Source organism: Lepus europaeus, chromosome 23 (assembly GCF_033115175.1).
Source record: "Lepus europaeus isolate LE1 chromosome 23, mLepTim1.pri, whole genome shotgun sequence".
Classification (NCBI taxonomy): domain Eukaryota; kingdom Metazoa; phylum Chordata; class Mammalia; order Lagomorpha; family Leporidae; genus Lepus; species Lepus europaeus.
The window spans coordinates 12,993,594-13,010,777 of NC_084849.1; the positions used below are offsets into that span (position 1 = coordinate 12,993,594).

A 17,184-nucleotide genomic window follows, 5' to 3' on the forward strand; every position below is an offset into this window, starting at 1 on the left:
CTCCTCTTCCAGTCCAGCTCTCTGCTGTGGCCCGGGAGTGCAGTGGAGGATGGCCCAAGTGCTTGGGCCCTGCACCCGCATGGGAGACCAGGAAGAAGCACCTGGCTCCTGGCTTCGGATTGGCGCAGCGCGCCAGCCGTGGCAGCCATTTGGGGGGTGAACCAATGGAAAAGGAAGACCTTTGTCACTCTCTCACTGTCTATAACTACCTGTCAAATAAAAAAAAAAAAAAAGAAAAGAAAACGTGAGCGTAGACTATTTAGACTATTTTCCTTTGTTCATGAAACTGCCATGGTGCTTGTTGTTTGGTCTCTGACTAAAGATCACTGTAGAGCAACAGTAATTATGTGGACTCAGTTACTTAAAATGCAAGTCCCTCTGTCACAGTGTCAGTCCAGCCTTGGCAGCAGGGGACATCCTGGCACAGACCAGAAGCTTTTGGAAGTCATGTACAGCTCCCAGCAAAGCACAGCCACTCTCAGCCTGGGCCTCTTGGTCTGTCAGAAATCCAGTGCTAAGACGGAGTCAGATGGCTCAGCTGAAGGTGTATATTTTAGGAAAATAAGGAGTGGTTTTAGGAACAAGTGGCCAACGCTGGAGGCGTGTTTCCTAACACTTTTTGTGTGTTATTTCTCACCCTGGCTGAGGGCTTGTCCCAGAATGTGCCCAGTATTCCTGGAAAAGGCACCCCCTGGCCCGCACAGTCATTTTTGTCTTCCCCAGATACAGTCCCTGGACAGCAGTGGCAGCGTTCCTGGGGCTGTGGTGTTAGCCGAGCATGCCCGTCCTTTGTGATGGACCCATGGTTGGCGACGTTGGGCTGCCACTGGCACTGTTGGGCCCAAGGATTAGCAGAGTCACCCGGATGTTTACTCTCTCTCGAGCTCCCCTGGACAGTCTTCAGGAGTTGAGCTTGTTTGGCGTGCTGTCTGGGAAGTGCCATGCTCTTTCACTGCAGATTTTCATAATCACACAGTGTGGTTCACCTTCGGCATTCATACTCATCATTTACTCAAGGAGGTGAAAACCTGCTACAAACTACGCTGGGGAGAAATACGTCGCTTGAGGATAGAGAAAAGCAAATTATTTTTGACAGGTGTTCCTCATAGCCATGCACATTGGAGAAAGTGCTAGTGATCATGCAGTCAGGAGAACCGCAGAGGTATAAAATGCTGGCGTCAGTGACCCTTCTGCCCTCGATTGGCCGAAGGACTCTCTGTGGAATCACTGCATGACCTTGAAACCAGGAGAGAGCAGGGAACTGAGATAGTTCTAACCTTTTGAGAGCACATTTTTGGTGTCTGCACACATGTTAATCAAATAGGGTTTTTGCTAATGTGAAACTGAATTTTTCTTTCTTTTTTTTTTTTCATTTAAAAACATTTTTATTTTGTGAATAAAAAAATAACCACTCCCATGGTTCAGAATTTTAAAGACATGGTGAGGCTGACAGTGAGAACGCTTCATCCACCCATCATAAAACCCATTTCCCTCCTTGAAGGCAGGCTGATGCGTGTATAGTCCAGAGCGTTTTACACCTGCCTCCTCTGCCCCCAGCTTTCCTGTGTGTTAGTGCTCCAGCCGCCAGGTACCCTCCTTGCTCCCTTTCAGCCCTCTCCTCCCAGCTCACCTTAGACACTGTAAGGGTACCATGCTTTCTTCTATGCCTGCATGGTTTCCCAGCGTGAAGATGTACTGTAATCTATTGAATTAGTCCCTTAATCATGCATGTCTGGGTTTTCCCAGTTTTTAGCTGTGACAAAATAGTACTTAAGCAAAAAATCTATTCACAGTCATTTTGCATATGTGTGAGTTTATTTCTAAGTAAATTCCTGGAAGTGGACTTGCTGGGACAGGGTATATGTACATTTGAGGCTTTGATTTATGTTGCCGGATTTTTCTTGGTAGGGGATGGACTGGATATAGTCCCACCAACAGCAGGTGGTTCCCAGGAATGTGGCTTTCCCCCCGTCACTTCCAGTCCAGTGCGTTATCAGACTTTTTGGTCTTTGCCTGTATCTCAGTCAGTTTCACTTTGTGTTTCTGATTTTAGGAGTGTACTGTGTTTCTCTGATGGTGAGCACCTTTTCAGTTCTGTAAGAGGTGCTGGTGTTGGGTTTCCTATGAACAGTCCTCCTGTGCTTCTTTGTTGGGTTGCTGGTCTTCCTGTTGAGGGGAGGAGGAATTGTGTATTTTTGACCAAGTTGGGATGAGTTTGTAGGACTAAACAACTTTTATCTTCTAATAGGTTGACTACCTGGAAATAGTTCCAGATACTGGAAGGTACCCTGTGGCAATAGCCGCTGCTGGAGATCTGGTCTACCTGCTGAAAGCTGAAGACTCCGCCAGAACCCTCCACTATGTCTACGGTCAGCCCGTCACGTGTCTGGATGTCTCTGCCAACCAGGTTGCCTTTGGCGTAAAGAGCCTAGGATGGGTGTACGAAGGAAACAAGGTAACAGAAGTAGCAAGATGTCAGATTAATAAAAAAAGAACGTAGATTTTATGTTTTGGAAGGCATTTGGAAAAGCAGAACCCTGTTGTTTTTTCTCTCTGCTGTGTGGTGGTAGTGTATGAGCATGGTAAAAAGTTCACGCCCTTCAAAAGGATATAAAAAGAAAAGTGATCATTTCCTCAACTCCACTGGACACGCTATGAGTGGTTCCTTGATATCCACGTAGAACAGTGTGTTGCACGTGTAGGTACTTTTGTAAGGAACACGTGTCACTAGCATGGGGTCACTGTGTGCGTGCTGTTCTGTACCCAGTGTTGTTACTCAGCAGTGTGCCTTGGAGGGTGCTCTATGTCAGCATGAGCCAAGCTTCCACACCTGCCATCCCAGCCTGTGCTTACAAACCATAGGCTGTTCGTCTCCTCAGGGGTGGGCACTTGGCTCGCTCTCACTGTTTCAGCTATTACAGGCAGTGCCACGTGGAGATTGGGACTTGCAAAAGTCCTGGAATGTTTCATCTCTATGATGTGCACTTGAGATGTTGGCAGACATGGCCAAATTGCACTTTAAAAAGATTGCATCAAAATTTACATCCTCGGTTGGGCATTGTGGCACGGCAGGTTAAACTGTGGCTTGGGACCCTTACATCCCATATCCGTCCCAGGACGAGTACTGGCTCCTACCGTTCCCACCCAGCTTGCTAATGCATCCTGGGGCAGCATATCGTGGCTCAAGTACTTGAGTTCCTGCCACCCACACGGGAGATCCCATCTGTGGTGGGTATTTGGAGAGTGAACCAGTGGATGGATTATTTCCTGCTCTCTGTGTCACTCTGCCTTTCAAATAGGTGAAAATAATATATAAATACTTTTTAGACAGAAATGTACATTCCCACCAACAGTATGTAAAAGTGCCTTCCGATGCTCTTTGGGCCTGAAGTAGGAAGACGAGTTTTTAATTGAAATTCTTTGAATGATGACAGAATCTTATCACTCCCTAGCCTGTCCTGACTGTAGTCCAAGTACTTAGTCCTGCAGCTGATTGATAGAGCTCTCTGTGCCTTCCTGTCTGGTTTTGTTCCTTCCAGTTTCACTTGCAGTGGACCCTGCTGGCAGCTAGTAGGATTCTGGGTAGGGAAGCCTCGGGGCCATGGGCTTCTCCAACAGTGTCCTCCTGAGGAAGGAGGCCCCTTCTCTGCATGGACAGAGTGTGGACTGAACAAGATCCAGGCTCTGGTTGCACACAGCCTGTGTCCGAGCCCCACCAGCAACCTCTACCCTTTGTGACCTTAAGCAGATTGCCTGATCCTCTCTATGTCTCACTCTCATCTGTAAAACTGGGTTCGTACAGTACCTACTTGATAGGGGTGTAGGCTGAAATGGAAAGATGTGTGTAAGGCTTTAAGCGTACTGGCTGGCCCGTGAGGGCTAACTGTCACTGTGAAGAGCTTCCTGCTCCTCATAGTTAGATTCTGGCCTCTGGTGGTGATTGTTACATCTTAGCTCCCAGATGTGTTTGTCCTGTAAAGTCACATCTGGTTTCTGTGTCATTGGTTTTGCAACCTAGCGAGTGCTCAGAAACTTCCTGGCTTGGCATGGCGGAGGTCAGTGAGGTATTCTTTATCCTGGACGACAGCGGCGCATAGGAAGCATGCGTGGCATATCGGATCCTCCATGGAAGAAGGGCTTCCTTTGTGCTCGAGTCGGCTGTTTTGGGGGGCGCATCCGGTGACCTCAGCCGGAAGATCTGTGCCCACAGAACTCCTGAGTTGGCCCAGAAAGCAGGGGTGAGCTCATGTGTTGAGAGAGGAAAGACTGTTTTCTTATTTTTAACTGATGCTTTCATGTTTTTGTTGGCTCATTTCTTTTTAGAGTTCTTAAGTGTAGTTTTTTGTTTTAAATACTAATCTGGTTTAAATTTTTTATATTCTTTTTTTTTAATATTTTATTTATTTGAGATGTAGAGTTACAGACAGTGAGAGGGAGAGATAGAGGGAAAGGTCTTCCTTCCGCTGGCTCACTCACCAATTGGCTGCAATGGCCGGAGCTGTGCCAATCTGAAGCCAGGAGCCAGGAACTTCTTCCCGGTCTCCCATGTGGGTGCAGGGGCCCAAGCACTTGGGCCATCTTCTACTGCTTTCCCAGGCCATAGCAGAGAGTTGGATTGGAAGAGGAGCAGCCGGGACTAGAACCAGTGCCCCTATGGGATGCTGGCACTTCAGGCCAGGGCATTAACCCCCTGTGCCACAGCGCCGGCCCCTCAATTTTTCATATTCTTAATAAATTTTTCATCTGGCAGGTTCAGTTTTTCTTTGACTTATATGAAAGGATTTATTCCTTTAGTAGATACATTTTAGAAATGCGTTAAAGGAATAGTTCAGCACAAAACTAGACTAGGAGGGTTCTTTAGTAGTAGGTGTTTTTTTAATGCCTCTTGGAGTTTCCAACCCAATAATTATAAGAATCGGCTGATTAATACATTAATTTTATGAAAATTTTTGTGTAAAGCCATATAGTCCCTCAAATAACTTATGACCTAATATTTTTCACAGGTGTCTTAAAATTAGGAATGGGGGTAAGCAATATTTTCTTTGAAAGATGACAATAGCATTTTGTCACCCAGCTATTTTGTGAACACACAGCAGACCTGCACACACTCACGTGGGCGAAAGGCTGGTTGTTAGCAGTGCTGGTGACAACTTTCATTGAGATATTCCCCCAGCACAAATGCCACCCACTCCCAAGTGAGATGAGCGCCAGGCTGCTGCTGTGTAACTTCCTTGCTTTTGCCGAGGCAAGACCTTTCACTTGGTTGCGCCTACTGCATTTTCTGCTTCCTCTGAAAACCTTGCATTTTAAAGACGTGTGATTGCATGCAGCATTTCTGTATGCATTAAGCTGTGTTGTGGGTGGCTCTGTGAGATTTTAGTACCATCCTGCTATGCTGTAATGTTATGTCAGAATTCCCAAGTCATCCCGTGCGCAAGGCTCAGTGTCGTTTAGCTTGTAGATGCCATGTTTTGGTTGTATCTGGCATCAACCTGGCGGCACAGTGTGTTAGGTTGCCTGGAGCTGTGTACACACTGGGGTGTGTATCTGTACCGCTGGCCTATATGTCTGGAGTTCAGATAAAGGCTTCATGTGAACATAAAGTGGTTTATCTTGCTTTGTACCTATTACAAAACTGGGATTTGCTATCATCTGTTACTGATTAAACATGATCAAGCAGATAGTGAGGGACTTGCGCTGTGGCATAGTAGGTTAAGCCTCTGCTGCCGGCATTCCTTATGGGTGCCAGGTGTGTCCTGGCTGCTCCCCTTCTGATCCAGCTTTCTGCTAATGGACCTACTCCGTGGGCCCCTGCTCCCATGTGGGAGACCCAGGGGAAGCTCCTGGCTTTGGATCTGCCCAACTGTGGCTGTGGTGGCCATTTGAGTGGTGAACCAGCACATGGGAAACCTCTCTCTCAGTCTCTCCCTCTCTCTCTAACTCTGCCTCTTGAATAAATAAGTAAACTAAAAAAAAAAAAAGACAGTGAGGTCCAAGTGTTCACATGGAACCTCACTCAGGACTTAACCTGTAGCAGCACTCCAGAGGTGTGGTTCTGTTTAGTTAGAGACATCCTGCATCATCTGGTGGTCACATTAGCATTGCATAGGCACCACAGCTGCGTTAGCGCTGTTTGAACACGAATCAGAGTCTTCTGTGTGCACATCTAGCTAGCCAGCCTGCATGAGTTCATCATAGATAGTACTGAGCACCAGTGCTGTTCTGGCATTGTAGCGTTAAAACAGGATTCTGCAGGGACTGGTTTTGTGATGTAGTGGGTAAATCTGCCACCTGCAATGCCGGCATCCCTTATGGGCCCCGGTTTGTGTCCCAGCTGCTCCACTTTGGACCCAGCTCCCTGCTAATGGCCTGGGAAAAGCAGCGAAGGGTGGCCCAAGTCCTTGGGCCCCTGCCACCATGTGAGAGACCTGGAAGAAGCTCCTGGCTTGTGACTTCCGTCTGGCCCAGCCCTGGCTGTTGCAGCCAATCTGGGGAGTGAACCAGTAGATAAAAGATCTCTTTGTTTATCTCTCCCTCTCTGACTCTATCAAATAAATAAATGAATCTTTAAAAAGAAAAAAAAAGCAGCCTTATACACATAGATTTTAGCAAACTGACGCTTGTCAAGTAACCTAGCTCAATTAATAAACATAATGTTCTACAGAAACCAAGTTAATTTAACAAAAGCTTATCTGCTGAATCTGTTTTTTAATTATTTTATTTGAAAGGCAGAGTTACAGAGAGAAACAGAGAACTCTTCCATCCTCTGGTTCACTCCCCAAATGAGCACAAAGGCTAGGGCTAGGTCAGTCCAGGCCAGAACCAGGAGCCTGGAGCTCCATTCAGGTCTCCAACATGGGTGGCAAAGGCCCAAGCACTTGAGCCATCTTCGGCTACCTTCGCAGGTGCATTAACAGCGAGCTGGCTCAGAGGTGGAGCAGCCAGACAAGAACTAGTGCCCACACGGGATGCCGATGTCACGACGGTGGGCTATTAACCCACTGCACCACAACCCTGGCCCCTGCTGAATCTTTTTAAAAAGCCTTGTCAGCATAGCTGACTGACAGTCATCTGTAGCTCAGGTAGGCAGGGATCAGAGAGCTATGCCCAAGAGTATGTCTTCTTTTTTTTTTTTTTTTAAGAGAGATTTATTTATTTATCTGTAAGTCAGAATTACACAGAGAAATAAGGAAAGGCAGAGGGAGGGAGGGAGGGGGAGAGAGAGAGAGAGGGAGAGGGAGGGAGGGAGAGAGGGAGAGGGAGGTCTTCCATCCGCTGGATCACTCCCCAGTTAGCCACAATGGCCAGAGCTGCACCGATCTGAAACCAAGAGCCAAGAGCTTCTTCTGTGTCTCCTATGTGGGTGCAGGGACCTAAGGACTTAGGCCATCTTCCACTGCTTTCCCAGGCCATAGCAGAGAGCTGGATCAGAAGTGGAGCAACCGGGACTCGATCCGGTGCCCATATGGGATGCCGGCACTGCTGTGCCATAGCACCAGCCCCATTATGTCTTGGTTAGTCTGTGGGACCCAGGTCTACAGATACAGACTTCAGAAGTCACAATGAGGGGCTACATTTGGGTCTGCCAACATTTTCTTTGGCCAAGACAAGTCATGGAGTATTGACTATTATCTTTATTTTATAGGATTAGATTTTTAAACATATAAGAGAAGAAATTATCTTTTGACCGGGTATTGTTTTTCCCTGGTTCAGATATCAAAGATAGGAAGGAGGGTATACAGTGAGAAGACTTCTTCCCTCTCCTCTCAGCCTGCCACCCCGTTGCTCCTGGAGCCCAATGGGTGCTGCCAGGGACAGTTCGTGGACTTATCAGCAAACTTCTGTATGCACCTAACCCCCTCTTAAAAACATTACAATGCTGTGTACCTTTTTCTTGCAACAGAATTCCTTGGAAACTGACAGAATGAAGAATTTACTGTTTTTTTTTTATAACTCTGAACTATGTTATCCTATGTGCCTTAATTGGGCCAACACCCTATTGATGGCTGTTGGATTGCTGACCATCCTCTGCCATTGCAGAGCGCACACGACCACGTGAATGTGTGTTCAGGATCAGCTCCTCACGGTAGACCTGTTGTTTTGATAGTCCTCCCCAGGAATTGTACCCGAGGCAGTGGTGGGCAGCAGTCCACCTCCGGGGCGCCTTCACAGCTCTTCTTCTGGAGGCTTTACAGAAAGATCACAAAAAGCGAGGCCAGGAGAGAAATGCTGAAATCTGACTGTTCCTGTCCTCATTAAAACAAAAATATTTTTATTTATTCATTTATGTATTTGAAATGCAGAGCAAGTGAGAGAGGGAGAGACAGAGAGCTCTTTCATTTGCTGGTTTATTCTCCAAATGCCCACAACAGCTGGTGCTGGGCCTGGCTGAACCCAGGAATCAGGAACTCCATCCAGGTCTTCCATACAGGTGGGTGGCATGGACCCAAGCATTTGGGCCATCTTCTACTGCTTTCCCAGGTGCATTAGCGGGAAGCTGGATTAGAAGTAGAGCAGCTGGGACTTGAACCAGCACTCCAATATGGGATGCCAGTCAAAAGTGGTTTAATTCACTGTGCCGTAACACTGGCTCCCTGCCCTTCATTTGATGGTTTTGCAGCTCCCTGCTTTGAGGACGAAGGACTAGACCACCTAGTTTCCCTATCAGGCCGTGCTAGGGTGGAGGGAGCTGCAGTATACATTGATAGGTGCCCATGCTCAGCTGCCTTTTTTTTTTTCCCAAAGATTGATTGATTGATTTGAAAGGCAGAGAGAGAGAGAGGAGTCTTCTATCCGCTGGTTCACTCCCCATATGGCTCCAATTCTGGAGCGCAGCCAATCCAAAGGCAGCTTTTTCCTGCTCTCTCACATGGATGCAGGGGCCCAAGGACTTGGGCTACCCTCTACTGCTTTCCCACACCATGCCACAGCACCGGCCCCACTCAGTTTTTTTTTCTTTTAATTAATATATTTTGAAAATCAGTGGGAGAGAGAAATCTTGTACCCACTGGTTCATTCCCCAGATGGCTACCATGACCAGCACTGAGCCAAGCTGAAGCCAGGAGCTTCGTCCAGGTCTCTCACGTGGGTGGTAGCAGCCTAGACACTTGGGCCATCTTCTGCTGCTTTTCCCAGGCTATTAGCAGGGAGCTGGATTGCAAGTGGAGCAGCTGGGATACAAACCGGCATCCACATGAGATGCTGGTGTCGCAGGCAGCGGCTTTACCTGCCATGCCTGCCGTAGTGCTCAGCGTATTCGGTACCCATTTGAGTGAGAGACAGCGACTCTCTGTATCTGCTCCTCCTCTTTTCTCTGCTGTGAAATGAGGAGAGCCGGACACATGACCTTTGTGCTGCTGACCAGCACCGATGTTCCAGTTGTTTCTGGTACCTGTGGAGCTGTGTTGAGCTGATCTGACACTGGGGATCCTGAGGAACTGAGGGCTTCTGATGGTTCAAGGAGTCTGTTGCTGTAATGTTTGCTCTCTAAGGAGATTCTTCTGAATCCATGCTTAGTGCCGGCAGAGATGACCAGGCGGGAAATGGTTGCTTTTCCTCGTGTCTTGCTGGGTGTGTGATATGTGGTGGCAAAGGCTGCTGGAAGGTCTTTTACTTTGAGATGGAAACAGATTCTTAAGTTCTGATGCTGCATTCTTGGGTTCTTAGACTGGAGTGGCGTAAATGACCTTAAGGGTAGCCACTTCGTGGACTGTAAGAGTAATTACTCTGTCCTCGTCTCTTCATCCGGCTGCAGTGCAGAATTCAGTGTCAGCCCTGTTAACAGAGCCCTCTGTGTCCAAACATCCCTTGAAAATTTGTTTTGATGTCTCATAGCTCTTGAATCTGTCAAAAACACTCATTTATGAAAACGTTTTTATGATACCTTATCATCTTGTTAATTCTTTTGCTGCCTGATATAATCTTGCTCTCAGAGGTGAGGGTTAGAGGATACAGTTGCCTCGTTTGGGAGCGTTATGTTGGCGAGGCGTCTCATGCCCATAAAGGAGAGAGATCCACTTAGGGCTCTTAGCGTCATTCCGTGTACTTGGACATATTTCCTCATGGAGGTCTGGAGCACTTGGCGCTTGGTGGCAGATTGTATTAAGCCCCACGCGGCGTGCATCCTAATCAGGGAGGTGGGAGTGAAGTCATCCGGAGGGCTGGGCTGTGCTTGACAAGGACGCTTGCCTGGCGCTGCTGCCTCGGCGCACATCACGCTGGTAGACGAGAGCCAGCACCTCCTGTGAGCATCATTCCCGCGAGTGGGTGTGAGGAGACGGGTGGCTGCCTGTCATTGTCACCAGTTGAGTCACCTGTCTGGGAGACCCCTTGGAGTCGGGATTCAGTGCTCAGAGATTGTGGCTGCGTTGTCCCACACCTGCTCTGGGACAGGTTCCATTCCAGAGAAGAAAAACTTGGTATTTTACTAGCACAATGGGTACAGAATTGAAGATTCACAAAGTAAATGTTTGTTTTTATAAACCTTTCAGCTTTTTTATATTTTCTTTTTGGGGAAGTTTCGAATAAAAAGCTTTTAGAGACCAGTGTTCTCAGTTATGGGGTACTGTTGTTCATTGTTACGATCATTGTTTCTGCTAAGGTTGGTGTCACTGTTTTTTCTTTTAAAGATGTATTTTTTTTTTTATTTATTTGAAAAGGGGAGTTGGAGAGGAAGAAGGGGAGAGAGAGAGAGCTTCCATCCGCTGGTTCACTCTCCAAATGGCCACAACAGCCAGGCCAAAGCTAGCTGCCCAGAGCTTCTTTGTGGTGTCCCATGTGGGACATCGACCACTGCTTTCCCAGGCGCATTAGCAGGGAACTGGGCCAGAAGTTAGCAGCTGCATCTCAAACCGACACCCAACTAGGCATCGCAGGCAGAGGCTTAGCCTGCTCTGTCATAATGCCGGCCCCTGCGGTCATTGTTCGTGAGTACTTTCTTGAAAGCATGCTGTATGCCAGCTACGTGAGTGACACTGGAAATAGATGGGTCAGAGATGAAATCTGCCTGGTGGTCCTTCTAGTGACTTAGCAACATGAAGGTGGTTCTCTCCATGTTGAGGTGCACATGAGGTCGTAAGAAGATCTATGCTGTGAACTTGGTGAATTCCAGAGTAATGGACATCTGTATGGATAAGTAGATGAGGATTGAACATTCAAATGCATTGCGTGCATGTTATGGTCATGAAATGGTATCAAACTTCAGTACCGCTGGGACATTGTACTCCCTTGTGGAAACCTTGAAGCGCCTCCACAGAGCTGTAGGGTTGCTCACGATAGAAGAACCTCTGCCGTCTTTGGTGCCGTGTCGGGCTGTGATGGGCTCTTCTGTGCAAGTGTTGTTGGAGTCTTGCTATCTCTGATGAAGCTCAGTGTAACTTGGGCTCTCAGACGGTCCTGGCAGGTAGGTGAAAACAGGGTGAAGTTACTTGGGGCTCAGTCGAGGGGGACCAGGTGGAGGTGTCTGGAGACAGATAAACCTGAAGCAGGTTCTTCTCCTTGGTCTTCCCATTTGGAAGCTGGGATGATGCTGGGAAGGGAGTAATGTGCTTTTGTGGGCGGCCAACACGGCATTGGGTAGGCTGTGTGTCACCTCCCTGTCAGGTTGGAGTGAGGAAGGTGGTACCCGGGAAAGAGCAGCAGCCTGTGGAGGGGACAGGTGTGGGAGCCGTGTTCAGGCTGCGCCTGGCAATGGCACAGCCCTGCTTCTGCACAGAATTCACTTTCCTGGGAAAGGTTCTGAAAGAGTGCATTTAGAGTAGGAAGGGAGGGGTCCGTTTAGCTTCCGTGCGGAACTAACGCAGTCAGGTAATGTGTGAGAGTCTCACCGTTGGTGAGGGCTGGCATGGTGTCTTACTTGTCTTGTCTTCACTTACACTTGGCTAGTGTGTACATGGAAGTGTCATGTGTACTGTTTTCCAGCTTTTAGAGAAATAAATCCGTGTTCTTGAGGCTCTGAGCAGTTTCACGGAATCATCACGTTGAAGCGTGTCGTGGTCACTGCCTTTCTGCTCTTCCGGCTGTGAATTCAGCTCGGATTCCATCCCTGGTTATTTATGTGGAATTTCCATCCTGGTTCGTCTTCCCACATCCATCAGAGACTATGAATTTGGAGTTGATTTTTGCATTTATTTCACAGATCGGCTCTAGTTTCTCTGTGCAGGTTGGGCCTAATACACGGGGGATTGTTAGTGTGAACAGTCAGCTTGTTTTTCGGTTGGCCATGACCTAAGAGAGGCCTTTGGAAATGGCTGCCGTCGCTGCACAGGTGGAAGTGGCAACACTGGTGAAGGCTGCAGGCTTCCCCTGTGTGTCTGGCAGCACACGGAAAACGGCCCCTGAGAGCTTGTTTCAGGACATCTACAGCACGTTAGTGTCCAGTGTCCACAGCAGTTGGAACTAGACTGACAAAATACTCCAGGGTGGAGAACTTCAGCTTTCTATCCAGTGCGTGGATGACTGTGATTTGTTACTTTACTCCACACTTCAGTCTTCTGTAAGGGACTGTGGTATTGAGTGGGTTTGTAATTAACTTATCAATTAGTGAATTGCAGATGAGTGTCCTAATGGATGCAGAGTTACTCTTTTCAAGCAAATACTTTTCTGGACGCGTTACTAATGTACAGGGTACACCCCCTTTGCAGAGAGACAAAGGAAAACCCCAGCTCAGCCCACATTTGAGTGATCACATTCCAGAGAGGGAGACATGGGAAGGGCAACCAACTCCGAAGTGTGCTGAGACAGGGCTGTGAGCTGTGTGAAGCGTGTCGTGGGCCGAACTCAGCTCTGCTGTGACCATGACCTGCCTGGCAACCCAGCCCCGTGTGTGGCGCATCTCTCCTGCTGGATAACTGTGCCAGATGTGACTGATTGACTGGACCCACGCCTTAGTCCATACCTAGTTTTCTTTGGATCTTTACAGGTTAAGACACTATTCCACAGGTGGCCTCTTCATACTTTTCGGTTTTTTTTTTTTTTTAATTTAAGAAACAGTGGACTTTTTTTTTTAAAGATTTATTTATTTGAAAGGCGGAGTTAGGCAGACAGAGAATAGTGAAGTCTTCCATCTGCTGGTTTGCTTCCCAAATGGCTGCAATGGCTGGAGCTGAGCTGATCCGAAGCCAGGAGCCAGGAGCTTCTTCCAGGTCTCCCACGCAGGTGCAGGGGCCCAAGGACTTGGGCCATCTTCTGCTGCTTTCCTAGGCCATAGCAGAGAGCTGGATTGGAAGTAGAGCAGCCAGGAGTCAAACTGGAATGACCATATGTGATGCCGGCACTGCAGGCAGCGGCTTTACCAGCTGCACCACAGCACCAGCCCGGAAACAGAGATCTGCTCTGGGTTCATTCCCAGATGACAACAGCCAGGACTGGGTCAGGCGGACACTAAGCGCCCAGAACCCATCCAAGAACTCAAATACTTGAACCATCATCTGCTACCATCCCGGGGTGTGCATTACCAGGAAGCTGGATCAGAAGTGGAGTAACCAGGACTGGAACTAGGCTCTTGTATATGGGCTGTGGGAGTCCCACGCTGCTACTTAAGCTGCTACGCTAAATGTCCCGCCCCCTGCCAGCAGGTGGCCTCTTTGCGCTGTGGTGGTTCCGTGGGTCTCAAATTCTTCTCTTGTGTTCACTGTAGGTTTTAAAATGAACATTGAAATGACATGGAAATAATGCCCCTTTGAGTGCATCCCATCCACAGGCCCTTCCCTCACCTCACCCTGCCCTTTTCCCACCTTTGCACTCTGGTGACACCTGTCCTGATCCATTTCATGTTGTGTCAGGGTGATGGCCAGGTGCTGAGGACTGTGGGTAAGGCCTGGTGCTTCGGCCTGGTCTGAAGACTCTGGGGAGTCGGGCCCCACTTCCCAGCTCTACAGTCCCAGCTCCAGCCAGGCCGACCCAGTCCTGGGTTTGCCGCTTCATTTTCCGACAGGGGCGTTTCCTCTTCCCCTCCTGTCTCCAGATCCATCCAGAGTCCATTACTAGAAGAAGCCTTCCCAGAGTCCAGGCTGTATGTGACGATCCTGCTGCACTGAGCTCCTCTGGTACACAAGGTCTGTGTCTCACACGTGGCACAGTGACTGCCAGCATTGTTGCCTCACCTGCGTGGCAGCAGTAGGGAGGTAGGAAGTGAGTCTTCATAGTTGCGTAGCACCTCTTTAACTGTGGAGGTTCTTTCCTGGCTTGGAGGTAACGGAGGCATAGTGCTGGGATTGTCACGTGCCAGGGGACATGAGAGTCTGGAGCCCAGGAGTCCGGGTGGGGCCTGAGAATTCACATATCTCACAAGCCCAGTGCTGCTGATGCTGCTGGTTCTGAGCCCACACTTTGAGCACCCTTGAGCAGAAGTTTAAAGGACTCTCAGCTTCATTGCTGACCAGGAGGTTTGACTTCTCAGGGACTCTGTGTCCTCATGGTACACTGAGAAACCTCGTAGTGTCCACCTGATGGAGTGGCAGTGTTGCCTGTGAGAGAACACTGTAGACAGCAGCTGTCACTCTAACCGTCTTTGCCTGTCTGGCAGCCAGCTGACAGGGATGGGAACAGCTGTGCTGCACCTAGTGCTGCCTCGGCTACTTTTGTTACCTGTGGACTCTGGGGCGTGTTGACTGTGTCAGCCCCAGTTTCTTGATGCATGCATACAGTGTAGACGGGAGTGTCCATCTGTCTCCCTCTTGGTGGCTGTGAGACTCAAATGGAGCAAAGCTGAGAGGTGTTCCGTGCATATCAGGAGCAGCCTGTCTGTATGATGGCCACACACTGCTAAGCTTGTGTCTCTGAGACCACTGTGTACCCTGTGGCGTGATCAGAGGGTTACACCTCCGAGGAGAGGGCAGCCCGTGGATGAGCTGTCTGCCCTGCACCAAAGGCCCCGCTGCCTCCCTCAGCTGTCTCCTGAGCTGTCCTTTGCATGAGGAATCTGATTTTAGCAGCATTGTGCCTGTCTTTCCTCCTGGAGGGCGGCCTTTGTCCTGTTGAACCTGGGGCCAAACTGGAAGTTGCCAGGCTAGTCAAAAGTAAGCTGAGGGGCCGGCGCTGTGGCGTAGTAGGCTAAGCCTCCACCTGTGGTGCTGGCATCCCACATGGGCACCAGTTCTAGTCCTCGGCTGCTCCTCTTCCAATCCAGCTCTCTGCTATGGCCTGAGAGAGCAGTGGCGTATGGCCTGAGTGCTTGGGCCCCTGCACCCACACGGGAGACCTGGAAGAAGCTCCTGGGTTCTGGCTTCCAATCAGCCCAGCTCTAGCTGGTGCGGCTATTTGGGGAGTGAACCAGTGGATGGAAGACCTTTTTCTCTGTTTCTCGCTCTGTCTCTAACTCTGCTTCTCAATAAAAAATAAAATGAAAATAAAAGGTAAGTTGATAAGCAAGCTAATGTAATATCCGGAGTTTCATGTACAATGTTAAGTCTGCAGGTTTACAGATAACTTAAATTATAAGCATCTCACTGGTAGTCTTTTTTTTTTTTAAGATTTATTTATTTGAAAGAGTGAAAGGGAGATCATCCATCCACTGGTTTAGTTCTCAAATTGCTGCAACAGCCAGGGCTAGCCTGGAATGCCATCCTGCTTTCCCAAGTGGTTGGCAGGGACCCAACTACTAAGGCTAATACCACGCCTCCCAGGATTATTAGCAGGAAGCTCAACTGGAAGCATGGAGTAGCTGGGACTCAACCAGGAACTCCTGTGGGATGCAGGTTTCCCAAGCAACAGCTTAACCCAGTGCACCACAATGTCTGCCCCTCACTTATCTTTCCACATAAAAAGAAACACCTTTGTTGCCCTTCATTTTAAAGAATTCATGCCGCAGATTGCAGCCCCAGTTTCCTCACTATAAAATAGATGTAGTTAAACTTCTCTTTCTTGTGGGGCCATGGTCACGTACACGTGATCACCATCTGTGAAGAGTTTTGAAGCCGCCCATGCTCCTTGTTCTGACGTAGAATAAAAAGCAGCACGTGAGGATGTTCTGCTTCACTCGCGCATTTGCATAGTAATTGTGATCTCTTCGTTGGCCTGGCTGCCCTGACAGTGGACATTTCCTGTCCATTTTACGTAACTGTTAGCCAGTTCTTTGTGGTCACTGGGACAAAGATTCTCTACAGACCCCTGAAGCAAAGCAGAGAGCTGTTCTGCTCCCGCTGCAACGTGGAAATGGGCTTCCTTTTCATCCCCAGCACCTCTGCGTGTGTTGTCGAGATAGTCAGTGTTTTGGATGATTTTTGCCTGGATTTTTACCCAAGTGTCCTCCTGCTCCCTAGTTCCTTTCAGGCTTAGGTCACAATAGGTGTTGGTTTGGCCTCGCTCTCGTCTTTTGTAGACATCTGCCCACATCACAAAGCCCCCATGTTTGGCACAGCCCGTGGTGATTGGCACTGCCTCCCCGGGAAGAGTCCAGTCCTGGAACAGTGGGGGTTGCAGGTGCATTGGCACGTGGTATGGTGTGTGCAGGCCTGGCCTACCCAGTGCCTGGCGATGCTCAGCAACACCGTCCGGTCCCTGAAATATCTCGGCCTCCTGGGCTTGTCACTCCAATTAAAACTTAAACATGAAAGCAGCTCGGGCTGCTTCTCCCTTTGTGCTGAATTTGCGCGTGGACTGTGCCAGAAGCGTGTCATGGAAACTGGGAAGGGGGTGGGGCGCCTTTCAGGGAGCCGTGCTCATGTCAGGGATCCATTTCTTCAAGCTTTGCATTTTACTGGTTGCTGCTGCTAAGTGCACCTGAGAGGCAGGTCTCTGTTTGCCAACAGAAAGTCACCTTTGGGATGGTGGGGAAAGTCATTTTCCACATGTTCACAGATACGGCCCTGTTACCAAGCCTCACGCTGTGACTTATCTCTGGCAAGGACTTACAAAATAGTCTCTCTGGCTGATTGTCAAAAATTACATCATATCGGAGTAAACTGCTTTTAAATCAGACATCCATTATTCATGTATATTAACTGCTTTTTTATTTTTTTATTGGCTGTTTTGTATATGATTTACTCTTTTCTCACTAGCTCCCCCTCCCTCCCCAATTGTCTATCTCTCATCTCTCTCTTTTTTTTTTTTAACGTTAGCTCATCTGTGAATTTACAGAGGCCGTTCCCTTAGCTTTGTGTGTGACCATGCATGTGCAGCCCCAGCAGTTTTTGGTAGTGAAATTTCACAGTTTGGTGGGTCATAGTTACGTAGGTCAAAATAGCA

At 48.6% G+C, this 17,184-nt stretch overlaps 1 protein-coding gene across 4 annotated transcripts in view; it reads left to right on the top strand.

The window, feature by feature from the left end:
- The window catches only part of FBXW8 (F-box and WD repeat domain containing 8), a 123,835-nt gene that overhangs the window by 81,874 nt on the left and 24,777 nt on the right, over positions 1 to 17,184 (top strand). For all 4 annotated transcript variants that reach the window (XM_062182002.1, XM_062182003.1, XM_062182004.1 and 1 more), the window contains exon 7: positions 2,249 to 2,455. In XM_062182002.1, the coding sequence (XP_062037986.1) occupies positions 2,249 to 2,455 (207 nt within the window). The remainder of the gene's footprint in view (positions 1 to 2,248; positions 2,456 to 17,184) is intronic.